This window comes from Puntigrus tetrazona, unplaced genomic scaffold (genome assembly GCF_018831695.1).
Source record: "Puntigrus tetrazona isolate hp1 unplaced genomic scaffold, ASM1883169v1 S000000095, whole genome shotgun sequence".
Lineage (NCBI taxonomy): Eukaryota > Metazoa > Chordata > Actinopteri > Cypriniformes > Cyprinidae > Puntigrus > Puntigrus tetrazona.
Window position 1 is genome coordinate 340,520 of NW_025047772.1, and position 14,129 is coordinate 354,648.

Consider the following 14,129-nt stretch of genomic DNA (forward strand, 5'->3'; position numbering starts at 1 on the left):
TGAGCTTTGGATCATGACCGAAAGGATGAGATCCCAGATACAAGCGGCTGAAATGAGTTTTCTCCGTAGGGTGGCTGGGAGCTCCCTTAGAGATAGGGTGAGGAGTTCAGTCACTCGGGAGAAACTTGGAGTAGACCCACTGCACATTGAGAGAGGCCAGCTGAGGTGGCTCGGGCCTCTTTTCCGGCATGTCCCACCAGGAGGAGGCCCTGGGGAAGACCTAGGACACTATGTCTCTCGGCTGGTCTGGGAGCGCCTTGGTGTTCCCCCGGAAGAGCTAGAGGAATTGTCTGGGGAGATTAGTTATATTTATATAAATGTAACTGCTGATCCCTCTAGTTGTGATTAAATTTGGATCATTAATTAACTATAATATTAGATTGTTTCGACTTATCATTCGTTAGGAGTCTGGGTCATTTAGAGACCTTAGAGGTCTTAGTCAGAGGCTACCCCGTAGATTGCTTACCTTAATGCAGCCATTTCCTCAATAGAAAAAATCATAAAAAGCAAATCCGTGAACCGTCTTTTCAAAAGAATATACATAAAATAACAAAGCATTGCTATTCACTGTGGAATCACTTTAACGCTTGCTGTGCACTTCACTGCACCACTCCCACAGAGAACAGTACAAAGTATTTGTAATATATGTATTTTTTTTATTTTTTAAATGCATTATACAGACAGTAGGACAAACGGTGGAAGTTAAATACAGCTCAGGTCTTCAGGAAGGGGTAGTCTTAGAGACAGTGGATGGCTGATGGCTGAGAAGCAGTAACTGTATCAGATCCAATGGCAGTTTAGAGACAGTCTGATGTTCAGGGGCTGCCTCAGAGACAGCAGCAGTTTCTGTTTTAATGACAGTCTCTGAGACAATGGCAGTCTGAGAAGCATTGGAGGTGGAGTCAGACTGAGGCAGTGTCGGACTGAGTTGTAGTGTCATTCTGACTTGCAGTGTCCGTCTGAGAGGCAGTGCTGGTCTATGAGGCAGCGCCAGTTTTAGAGAGAGTGTCAGTCTCAGAGACAGAGTTAGCTTCATAGGCAGTTCTGGTCTGAAAGTCTGTGCTGGTCTCAGAGACGGTGACAAACTGAAAGGCAGTGTTAGTCTGAGAGACAGTGCAGGTCTATCAGGCAGCATCAGTTTCAGAGGCAGTGTCATCTCAGAAGTAGTGCTAGTCTGAGAGAAAGTAGCGGTTCATCAATGTGAAGGGCTTCGGCAGGAGAGGCTTCGGCGGTCTGAGAGGCTTCGGCGGTCTCAGAGGCATCGGCGGTCTCAGAGGCATCGGCGGTCTCAGAGGCTTCGGCGGTCTCAGAGGCTTCGGCAGTGCACTTTTGTACCTGAAGGGATCTTATTGTTAGTACGCACTAGAACCTGTTACATGATACAGTAGCACTGGACGTGTACATACGGTATTAATACCTAAACAATATCAAATTGTTCAAAAACCACCATGTTCAACCAAACCTTTTCTGTTTTATGTGCGTTTGATGTGATATCTCATAAAGAAGTGTTCAGAGCTAATTTAGTTGAGCACCTGGAACTAAAACCGTTCCTAGTTCCTGTGAACGTGCTAAAATGTGGGTAGCTCCACCATTAGTTCAGGGTCTATAAAAAAGGTTCCTGTGGTGTGAAAGGCCCCGTTGTGTTCTGAAGATCAACAAAGACCTTCTGGGTTTTGAAGACGAGTAATTAATGACAGAATATTCCTTTTTAGGTGAACTATACCTTTAATGTGTATCAGAGCGGGACGAGCAAATATATATTTACTTATATAATGTATTTATAATATGTAGATTTGATACAGTATGATAGTTTGAAGTGTATACACACACAGCCTAGAAAAAAAATATATATTATAGTGATATATTACAAAGTGATAGAAATGTTTATTAATGTTTTCAGCTATATAAAACAAGGAGAAATTTAGTTTTTCAATTAAGCTGTTTCTTGTAAAAATGTTAAATTCCTCAAATTATATTCATACATGGTCCATGAATATACTTCAGTATAGATTCCCATATATGGAAATTTTTTGAACATGTCCTGTACGTTCCCTTATTTTTTTTGAGGGAACACTTATTCATATTTGCTTTCAGTGTATTGTGGAGAAACGTCTGCAGGATGTTGATGAATGAAAGAGCTGCTGGTCACGGGTATCTGCAAGAAAAGAAAAAAATAAGCGCTATATGATTAGATTTATTGCTTGATTACTTGTTGTCATAAATAAATAGAGATTTATACACACGAAGAAATAAGATTTACATTGATGTAGGGTTTGGGACAGGACACTTTTTGAAAATCACTTTTTGAAAATATTAAATTTTAAGGGTGCAAAAAAAATGTTCACTAGAGCCGTCACGAGGAAAAGTTTACCAGTTTCTGTTAATCAAATGTACATAAACCTTCAATAAAACATTCAAGTCTCCCAGTCATTGACTAAAACGGCGTAATAAACAATCCCGTTGTTAGATCTTCTTTAGATAAAACCAGATCAAAACACAAGGTATTTATAACCTTTAAGCTCCACGCAGGATATAATCATGAAATCAAAACGAACTGTATTTATTTGATTAGCTCATGTTGAAATTTTTGCAGTGAGAAATCTTCAAAATATTAGTTTGCCTTCGTAAGCTTTCATCCAAATCTGAAAATGCTCCTCTCCTCTGAAACATGATCTTTACTTAATATTGGGCTGATTTTGAGCTGATTTCTGACAATCCTAGGTTATTTCCCGATCATCTCGTGGTTGTGAGGATTATCTGGTCAGATTTTCCTGCGTTGTGTTAAGAGTGACTGAATCTGCTCAGAAGAACATCGGAGGCTCCTCGAAAGTGAATAATGCTTTCTGAAATTCAAGTCATGCTTTTTTTTATTTCAATTAAAAGTCTAAAGTGGTGCTCCAGCGTCTCTTACCTCTGATCTGTTCAGATCCTGGAAACGAACCACATCAGATGACTGTGGAGGTAAAACCTGAGCAAACTGCACCTTTGGAAGAAATACAGTAGTGTTTTATGCCTTTTACTGTGAGATGCCATACACTGCTTTCAGTAGTTCAGCTTTAGAAAGCTCACTGTAGCAGAAGACTCGCTTTTAGGAGGAATTTAAGGAAGGAAAAGCAAGATTGTAAATACTGTATTGTAACGTAGCATTTGAGCTGGTGAGGGGAAGTCCTGATTTGACTCACGACTCACCTGAGGAGGACAGCAGCAGGCGTCGGCTTTACAGGCGAACGCTGACAGACAGATGGAGATGATGAACTCAAGCACGGAGAATATCAGCAACACACCTCTGATTCCCTTTAAGAGAGTCTGAGAGGAAAATCAACATTAAACCCTCTTAAATATAGGCATAGTTTGCCCAAAAATTATGTTGGAAGCATCCTAAGTGTAGGTGACTTTCTTCTTGCAGATGAATCCAGTCGTAGTTATAATAAACACATTTTTTTGATCAGAAACAGTGTTTATTATAACTTCTACTGGATTTGTCTAAAAACAAGAAAGTCACCTACTTAGGATGCTTCAGACGAAAGTAAAAGACAGAAACTATCCCTTTCAGTAATATAAATACGCATATGCATATTTAAGTACATTTTTATCAAGTGTGCAGGATGTGCTGCAAAACATCCATGACAACTGTCTTCCATGCTGGGAAATAATAACGGCCACTCGACGTGAAATATAGAAATGATATTAATAACACGGCCGTTCAGAAGCCGACTGTCTACCTTGTGCATGAAGCAATCCCTTGGGAATGATGTAAACACAGATATCAGACACCAGTCGTGACTAAAGTTCATGTAAAGAGCGTTCAAAAGATCAGATCTGTTGACTTGCAGTGTAGACACAGCCTGTGTTTCTATCTTTTAGCTCCTGATCGCACGTGATGTTTGGCCTGGAAAAAGTTAACGATACATGCCTTTTTCAAAATAAATGTAACGTTTCAGGATAACTCATCCAACGATGTTAATACTAATGTTTTTCCATCAGAAAAGAGAATTAAGGAAAGAGGTTCTGATCCTGGTACAGCTCCGTTCACAGAAGTAATGTCTGTTTTAAAGGCTTATGAAACTAAAAAAGTTCAAAGCTCAAGTTATTTTAATAACAGAACAGCAGATAAAGTATGTTTGAATGTAAACTTCATTGAATAGAAAGCCTGTTTAGTACAGTGAGCTGTGAAGGACATTTAGATCTAATAAAAGAGTGAGATCTAGTAGTAGTTCATCAAACTGAACATACCACAGATGACACAGAAACAGAGAGAGCATGGAGAGATAGATAAATGAGAAAAAATAAGACTTACGGAGCAAAGTCTTATCAGATAATAGAAGGATACTAATAGAAGGATTTTCTGGACACATGAGTAAAATCTTGAGAAAAAGAAACAACTGCAACAAGAACTATAAAAGTGATAGATTTAATATTGAGTCGGGGTAGACCTCAATTAATCTGTTGAGATAAAAGCACTTATTTAGTTGAAAGAGCTTTTAAAGAAACATACAACTAAATAAAGTTTTATCTTATTCACCTGAAAGGAAAATCTCTAAAAAACTTCTTTAGATCTAATTACAAGAACTTAAAATGAGATAAATATGTAAGGGTCCCCCTTTTCCTGCAGAACAGAATCCACTAATATTTATTAATATTTATTAATCTTATACATAATTTTATCTGACTCCAATCTTTCGTGATTTTAGTTATATTTGTGATTAAATTTGGATCATTAATTAACTATAATATTTCCTAGTTTCTACTTATTGTTCGTTAGGAGTCTGGGTCGCTTAGAGACCTTGTTTGGTCAGAACAGACTCACGACACATCAGGTCTAGTCCAGGTCTTAGTCAGAGGCTACCCCATAGATCACTTACCTTAAAGCAGCCATCTCCTCAATAGACTGAAAAAGAGTAATTTTTATGCGTTCCCCAAGTAATAGCATGCTAAGCCAGTTTGGTGGCCAGAAGTCAAGATCTCAAGACGTCTCCATCCATCGATCATTGATCTGACTCACCGTAGCACGCCAACAATGAGGAAAACCTCAGAAGTCACTAACCTACTAGAAAAGTGATTTCAGTTTAAAATTGAAGTGATTGAAGTTTAACCAAGATTAACATTTATTTTGCCAGGCAGGAATAGTTTCCAAATTGGTATAATTTATAGACATTTGCACAACTGGGGGTTATTCCAGAAAGCAGGTTATGTGACACACCTGGGTATGTTTAAGGGTAAGTTCGTGGATAACCTCATCTTTTGGTTCCAAAAACGGAGGTAACTTTCTGGGTATGTATGTAACCATAGCAACTGACTCTCTGAAGACTCTGCTCGGGAGCAGGTTATGTTTCAGAGTAACTTCGTTTCAGAAGGTTGGTGAGCATGGCGTGCCCTTTTGAGGAAGATCCTGTGGACGTAGAAGCACAACTTATACGAGGTTTTTTTCGTCGGGAGAGGGTTATAAGACCACGTATTGACGTGTTAACATACCCTAATGAATATTTGAAAGAGCGTTATCGTTTTTCAAAAGATTCCTTTGTTTATATAACACGTCTTTTAAAACTGCATAATCGCAAATGTCACAAACTGAGGTTCTGCGCTTAGCATAGAAAACATTCTGTGCACAGCACTTAGGTTTTTTGCGTCTGGCCATTTTTTGTACAGTGTGGGCGATTCGGAGCATGTGGGAAAGGCCACTGTGTGTCGAGCCGTTCGTTCAGTATGTCTGGCACTTAAACAGTTCTTACCCACGTTTGTACAGTTCCCTGGCCATAAACCTCTGCTTGTTATTAAAGACGAAGTCCACAGAGTGGCAGGTTTGTCCTTTGTAGTAAAGTCTATTTAATCATATTATTGATATCTAGACATGTATTTATTCACACACTTCATACTTCCATAACTTTCTGTTTCAGGGTTTCCAAATGTAATTGGGTTCATTGATGGCACTCACTTCCTATTAAAGCTCCATCAATAAATGAGGGAGACTATGTTTATAGGAAATCTGTTCATAGTATCAATGTGCAGGTAACAACTCAACTTTTTTCCCTTCTTAAAATCATTAAAGTCATTACTTTTTCCTCTAACTAGGTAATATGTGAGGCAACCCAAATCATTACCAATGTTGAGGCAAAATGGCCAGGATCTGTGCATGATGCCAGAATTTTCCACGAGTCATCATTATGCCAGACATTTCAGCAGGATGTGTTTTACTTTATACAAACTTTTTCCTTTTTACTATATTTGTGTTGTACACTTCAATCATTACAGGACAGTACAACGGTTACTTGCTGGGGGACAGAGGATACCCTTGTCTGCCCTATTTACAGTTTTTCTCAATTGCTTTGGCTCAATTCTCGAATGAAATTTTAATTTTTCAAAACAATAAGTTCAGATCTCTAAACAATTAGCTTCTTGTTCACATCAGATTAGAATTTCTTATTGATTTGAGCAAATTGCAAATGCTTTGGCACATGTGCTTATAAACAGTAAGTACAATTGTCTGCATTTTTGCACAAAAATTAATTGCATATGGCTTGTTGATCAAAACTGATCAGACGATTCTCATTTTAACTGTCAAACTCTTCATAACTTTTCAATCCTTTTTCATTGTGTAAGCCATCACACTCAAAACGATCCATTCAGTTATGAAAAGTTAGTATACATACATGTATATTCTATAAATATCTGTCATTGACATTGTTTGTAATGTCTGATATTTGGCTAATGACCTCTAATTGCAACACAATTTGAATCAACCAATCAACCAATTAATTCAACCATGTAACCCATCAAGTTTGGGAGCATATATATGTAGATTGCCTACAGCACAATCACTACCATTTTTTTTTTTGGAAAATGGAGGACTTCCACAACCCTGAACTGCAGCAACATGCTCGTAGAAGAGCAATTGGAAGACGTGTAAGAATACGTGGTGGTGGTGTTAGAGGAAGACACAATAGAGGAAGAGGTGGAAATAGAAGAGTCAGAGTCTCTGATGAAATCAGAGCCACACTTGTAGATCATGTCATAAATCATGGTTTTACAATGGAAGAGTACAGCCTAATGTAAACAGGTCCACAGTGTCATCAATTGTGCAAACCTTTCGTAGGGAAAACCGGTAAATATGTATTTATCTTTTTGTCAAGCATTTTTATAAACAACAATATTGTAAAGGTAAATGCAAGTCTATTTGTACATTCTATAGAACTGCACAACAACCACGCGCCGGTGGCAGAGCAGCAATATTTAACCACCAGCAAGAACAAGTAATTTGCAACATGGTCATAGCCAACAATTCCATCAGGCTAAGAGAAATCCAAAGTGCAATCATAAATGACAATAATGTCTTTGCAAATATAAATTCTGTCAGCATTTCCACCATTGACAGAGTTTTGAAAAGACATCAAATGAGTATGAAACAACTCTACAAGGTGCCATTTGAGAGGAATAGCGAACGAGTGAAGGAGTTCCGGTACCAGTATGTCCAGGTAAACTATCGGTGTGCACTTAGTGAGTTTTACTGTATTTGTTTGCCGTATTACTTGAGGTTTTAGAAACCCATAAGAAGAGAAAACGTGTATGGAACTCTAGAATAAAAATGCACTTTATTTTTGTTTCTGTATTTCTTCATAGAGAATCATGGAGTTAGAAGGACATGAAACAACACACATTCTTGTTTTTGTGGACGAGGCTGGGTTCAATCTGTCCAAAGGCCGGAGACGTGGTCGCAATCTCATTGGACACCGAGCCACAACTGACACACCAGGCCAGCGTGGGGCCAATATTACAATGTGTGCTGCCATTACAGAGAATGGTGTGAGCACATTGGGCCCTATAATACCCAACTTCTCCTGGCCTTCCTAAACACACTTTACAGAGACCTGGTTCCAGAACAACAAAGAGGTTTAGATGGACCACATTTGCCTAATTATGTTGATGTCTGGGATAATGTCAGCTTCCACCGAACCAACATTGTTAGGGAGTGGTTTGCTGCACATGAAAGAATAACTGTGGAGTTCCTTCCACCGTACTCTCCATTCCTAAATCCAATAGAAGAGTTTTTTTCAGCATGGAGGTGGAAAGTATATGATCACAGACCACAAGATCAGATGTCTCTGTTGAATGCCATGAATGCTGCATGTGAGGACATCACAGCTGATCATTGCAGGGGATGGGTACGGCATTCAAGGAGATTTTTTCCCCGGTGCATTGCAATGGAAAACATCAGATGTGATGTTGATGAAAATCTTTGGCCTGACCAACAACAGCGACAGGATGTCCACCAAGAATTATTTTTTTTTTCTTCTTCTCATGGGTGTTATTTTGCATTTGTGGTAACGTAAGACATCTGAAATGTACAGTAATTGGACGAGCAAGATTTCCGATTACATGTAGTGCATTACAAAAATAAATGTACTGTATAAATACGAATGTTCATATACTTTTTTTTTTCTATGTACTATTGACTGTTCTCAACAAATATCAGTTTTGTTTTGTTTTTTGTTTGTTTTACTAAAACCTTAATTTCCATGGTTGAGTGCCATGGAGAAAAAACAGCTAAACATTTTGACCAGCGTGGCTCACACAATGACAAAAATACTTTATATTTTGGTGGCCTTGGCCAAATGACTGACAAGATAACTAGGTTTTGAAGCATGAATGAAAAGTTTTGGGTGACTAACTACATTTTGCAGACATACAATAGAGTTCTGAAGTTCCAGCAAACAGTTTTGACATTTGCACTAACAGTTTAGAGAAAGTTAAGAATGTTTTGAAAAATGTGCCAAAGCAATTGAGAAAAACTGTAATGCTTGCCTCCCCGCGTTTACTGAAATAAGTAGCTATAAAAAGCATGTGGTCATGCGCTTCTGTGGTAGCAGAGGCAGGAGGGATTCGGTTACACTTAGCTCCGTACCTCCCTCTTGTGGTCAGAGATGGCATTACGCTCTCTGGCTTTGCCCTCCACTGCCCTGGGTTTGAGGGGAAGGGGGTGACGAGACCTAAGGGCAGATCCACTCACTGCAGACCTAGAAACAGCTTCTCTCTAGCTCACTGGCCGTCTGAAAGCAGCAGGGGCTGCTGGGAGATCTGCAGTCAGGGGAAGTCCAGCACTCTCAATAGTGGGAGTGCGTGGTGCTCTGCATTAGCTGCCTCATACTTACTGTGAAGATGTTGGAGCGCCGTTTGGACTGCTTGCGGATGGGTGTGGGAGTGTTGGAGGCGGCCACCGTCTCGATGCGCATCTCCCTCTGGCTTATGCTGGGGGTGGAGGGAACGGAGGAGGAGTAATCGCTGAACGCACCTCCTCCATTAACAAACAGAGGGGGGATGGGGGTAGATAGATAGATAGATAGATAGATAGATAGATAGATAGATAAGACAAATAGATTGATCGATCGATAGAACGACAGACAGATGATAAATAGATACAGACAGAGTGACAGACAGATAGACACAAATAGATAGATAGATACACATAAGGCTGCGAGGTGTTTCTGTGCGGATTTACCGCATGGACCTGGCAACCCGGGAGACCGAAGCGCGTGCCTGCGGCCGTTTAACAAGTGACTCGACGTTATTCACTTTTACATTTCGTGCGAAACAAAGCAAAGTGGAGACGGTGTGGATCCGTCCGCGTTTTCAAAGAGACAACAAGCGCGCCTCTGTCTTTTAATTATTACAAACGCAGCCCCGAGGAGGCAATTACACGCAGGAGCAAACGGCAACCGTCAACGCCGAGAGAAATCCATTGTGACAACTGTGATATCGGAGAGCGCGGAGCAATAAAGCTGCTGGAACCGGGGGGACCCAGCCTCTCACGGATATACAGAGCGGCCACAGCAGATAAATACTTATGTAATGTGCATTTCTAGGTGGATAGAGGGACACAAAAGAGATGTGTGGGTAGCTTACTCTGCCGTGCATTCATGCCACATGACGGCGGTGGGCGGAAGAGAGCGCTATCAGTGAACAGGAGTGCCAGTGATATTCCAGCTGGAAAAACACAGCTCTCGTGCACAGATGAGGAGATAAAAGTCTCACGGCCATCCTATAACGTAATATAGTAAAGAAATACTCCCTTTATGGTTATGCATTTAAAGATTCCAAGCTTTACAGAGAAAGATCACTCATTTTGTTTTATGATGATGCCAACCAATCTTTTTACAAAAATACTTCTACAAAAATTATTAACGCTTACACGGGATTCAAATAAAAATATTACCAAAAATAATCAGGAACAACAAAGTACTTTAGTCCAATAAGGACCCATATTTATATATAAAAGTCAAGCTACGTGCTACACTTACAGAGGTCAAACCTAAAGGTCACGAAGAAGATATTACCTGCAAACCAGGTTAGTAACTCACACCTGAGAATAAACACTTAAAGCAACACGTCAGGCATCTCACCGTCTTGAAAGACTCTCTCGACGTTAAGACCGTAGGTGGAGCAGGTTTAAATAATCGTGGAGCGTTTCAGGTCGTTGGACAGTTTTCGAGGCCGGGCGTCATCTATCACTCTCGGGTTGGCAGCACTGATGGCATCTAGAAATCATACCATGGCATAAATCACAGCGTATTATTATTTTCAGGTGCACTATTCCTTTAAACTCGCTCCTCGGCGCACATAACTACAGTGAAGCGTCTACATGCACATGATTGTTAATTATGTGTCTCATCAAAGCATGGAAGTACTGGGTAAATGTGTAAGAAAGAGTCTTTCAGCTCAGTGCAGATGAGACTTCATATCCTGCTGCTTTGTTAAAGCAAGACAAATGTACCATTTTGTCACCTTTAGACTACGACTAAGTGCGAGACTTTCATGGCGGGTTTAATAAAAACAAGTGCACGTCAGATTTGGTGCATTCTGTGTTCTACCTGCAGGTTGCATTGTTCTGGAACAGGAAGTTGTCGCAGAGGGAGTGGATGCAGATCACCCAGAGCTCAGGGCTCCCTCTGCTGGCTTGGTGACAGTGATAAAATGTATTTATGATATAAATAAGTGAAATATGAAGCTCTCTGATTTCAATCATTTTACTTCACATCAGCCCAATAATAATTAACACAGAAAATTAATAAATCTGTCTTTTATAAGGATAGTGTCTTTATTAGGAACAACTTTTTATAAACAGTTTTTGCAGTAAATAGAAATATGATTCATTGATTTAAAATCTTTTAACTTTTCAGTGTCTTTATTTGACAAAAATATAAAAAGAACATAAACAAAAGCATAAACACTATTTCCTGCACGTCTAAAATTAGAATAAAATTCAGTATTTCATAATAATAACAAATAATAATGATATCAATAAGTCAAATCAAAGCCAAATGTAGATTTTATTTTTGTCAATATGAAAAAAATAAAACAATAAAATGATTTAAATTACAATTTAAATAAATAAACTATAGATGTAATATTTAATAAAATGAGATTTTTTTTAACTACAGACACACACACACACACACACACACACAGACACACACACACACACACACACACACTCACAAAGACACACACACACACACAGACACACACACACACACACACACACACACACACTGTCAGGAACGAACAAGGATTCAAATGCAGGTTAGAACTGAAATTTATTATAGTCTCTGAAAACACAAAGTTGACTGAGGCAGAGGGACAGATGACTTAACATCAAAAAATAAATTAATAGGATCAAGTCCACAAAACAAGCCTCCAGTCACTCCTTTGGGCAGGGAACCACAGGCGTAAGGAAATCCTCCCAAAGAGTCTTTATTACAGTCCTGCTGCTTGATCCCAGCATAAGATCCAAAGGGGGGCAGGTGAGGACGAGCTGCCAAACACGGCACCGGAGGAACCAGGACTGGAGTCGGTGAACAGAGGTCTGGAGAAAACAGATGGCAGAGCGAGCAAAGAGCAGAACTAAAAATACAAGCTACACTTGGAGCCTACACAGACATGACAGGACTCGACTGGACTGGACACAAATGCAGCATCCACACACCACAACGGTCAGACACAAGACTGCAAACAAAGGGAGCTTAAGTAGGGGAGCAGTTAAGGAGCTAATGAGCCACAGGTGAGAAGGCAGCTAAAGTGATTAATGAGATGACAATGGTGCGGGGAAACACGAGCACATGGCAGACAAAAACAAAAACAAAACTGATCAGACTGAAGTCATGACAGTACCCCCCCTCCCAGGAGCGCCACCTGGCGCCCCAAGGGGGAGCCCACCTCGTCGCTCCGTCGCTCGTCGACCAGAGTCTGATCCAGAATGTCCCGGGCCGGTATCCAACTCCTCTCCTCCGGTCCGTAACCCTCCCAGTCCACCAGAAACTGGAAACCCCAACCACGGCGTCTGACATCAAGGAGCTTTCTCACAGTGTATACTGGAGTACCATCCACTACACGGGGGGGAGGGGGAGTCGGGGCAGACCTCACAGGATTAAGAGGGGAACGAAACACAGGCTTAACCCTGGACACATGAAAGACAGGGTGGACCCGACCAAGCGTGTGGGGAAGCTTGAGCCGCACCGCCACTGGACTCAGAACCTTGGTGATAGGATATGGACCAATGAACCTGGGCGCCAGCTTGCGAGAAGGCACCCGGAGAGGCAGGTCCTTGGTGGAAAGCCATACCTTCTGACCACACACATACTGAGGAGCAGGACTCCTGTGACGATCAGCCGCTGCTTTGGTCCGTCTGGAAGCCCGGGCCAAGACCTCCTTAGCCCTCTTCCAGGTGCGACGACACCGACGGACGAAGGCCAAGGCAGACGGGACCGCAGCCTCGGGTTCCTGAGTGGGAAAAGGGGTGGTTGATAACCCATGGAACATTGAAAGGGAGACATACCTGTGGACGCTACAGGAAGGGAATTGTGGGAATATTCGACCCAGGCTCCAGGAGCTCGGACTGTGTGATGCCATACAGCGGAGAGCTCTCTCGAGATCCTGGTTGGCTCGCTCGGACTGCCCATTGGTCTGGGGGTGAAAACCTGAAGACAGACTCGTAGAGGCCCCGATCTGTCTACAGAACTTTCCAAAACCGGGAGACAAATTGTGGTCCTCTGTCGGAGACCACATTTACCGAAGGCCATGAATCCGAAAACGTGGTCCACCACCACCTGTGCGCGGTCTCCTTGGCGGAAGGGAGTTTGGGCAAAGGGATAAAATGGGCCGCTTTAGAGAAGCGATCCACCACTGTCAGTATCACGGTGTTGCCTCTCGAAGGGGGAAGACCAGAGACAAAGTCAAGGGCCAGGTGTGACCAAGGACGAGAGGGAATGGGCAGGGGCTGCAACAGACCAACGGGAGACTGGTTAGAAGTCTTATTTTGAGCACACACCGAGCAAGCCAACACAAACTGCCTGACATCGGAAGCCATGGATGGCCACCAAAATCGCTGACGGATGGTAGCCAGCGATCTCCGAACACCTGGGTGACAGGCTACCCTGGACTCATGACCCCACTGGAGAACCTTAGGACGCAGAGCAGCCGGCACAAATAACCGACCCTCTGGGCACCCCTCTGGCGCCTCTCCCTCCCGTCCGGCCTTTCTCACTCGCTGTTCGATGTCCCAGGAGAGGGACCCCACAACCACCCCCTTGGGGAGAATGGTATCGGGATCCGAATCCCTCCTAGGAACCTCAAACAGACGAGAAAGGGCATCAGGCTTAGTGTTCTTAGAACCCGGCCGATCTGAGAGGGAGAAGTTAAACCGCCAAAGAAGAGTGCCCAGCGAGCCTGGCGAGCATTTAGCCTCTTGGCCGAACGGATATATTGTAGGTTCTTATGATCCGTCCATACCAAGAAGGGCTGCGCAGCTCCCTCCAGCCATTGGCGCCACTCCCCCAGAGCCAGCCTGACTGCCAGCAGCTCCCTGTTACCTATGTCATAGTTTCGCTCTGCAGGGCTCAGACGGTGAGAGAAAACGCACATGGGTGCACCTTCTCATCTCCAGGGGACCGTTGGGATAGAACCGCGCCTACCCCGACCTCTGAAGCATTTACCTCAACAATAAACTGACGTTCAGGATCTGGAAGACAAAGAACAGGAGCAGAGATGAAACGGGACTTAAGAACATCAAAGGCCTCCTGAGCCTGAGAACTCCACCTGAACGATACTTTGGGTGAGGTAAGTGCCGTTAAGGGTGCAGCGAC

The 14,129-nt window shown here is 42.1% G+C and overlaps 1 protein-coding gene across 1 annotated transcript; it reads right to left on the bottom strand.

Moving 5' to 3' along the window:
- Window positions 1–725: 725 nt before the first annotated feature.
- LOC122332499 (membrane-spanning 4-domains subfamily A member 4A-like) lies at window positions 726–4,682 on the bottom strand. The gene is made up of 4 exons (XM_043229818.1): window positions 3,723–4,682; window positions 3,190–3,306; window positions 2,912–2,983; window positions 726–2,155 (listed from the first exon to the last, which is right to left on the bottom strand). The coding sequence occupies exons 1-4, from the start codon at window positions 3,792–3,794 to the stop codon at window positions 2,075–2,077; spliced, it is 342 nt and encodes a 113-aa protein (XP_043085753.1). The 5' UTR covers window positions 3,795–4,682; the 3' UTR covers window positions 726–2,074.
- Between the last annotated feature and the right edge of the window lie 9,447 nt (window positions 4,683–14,129).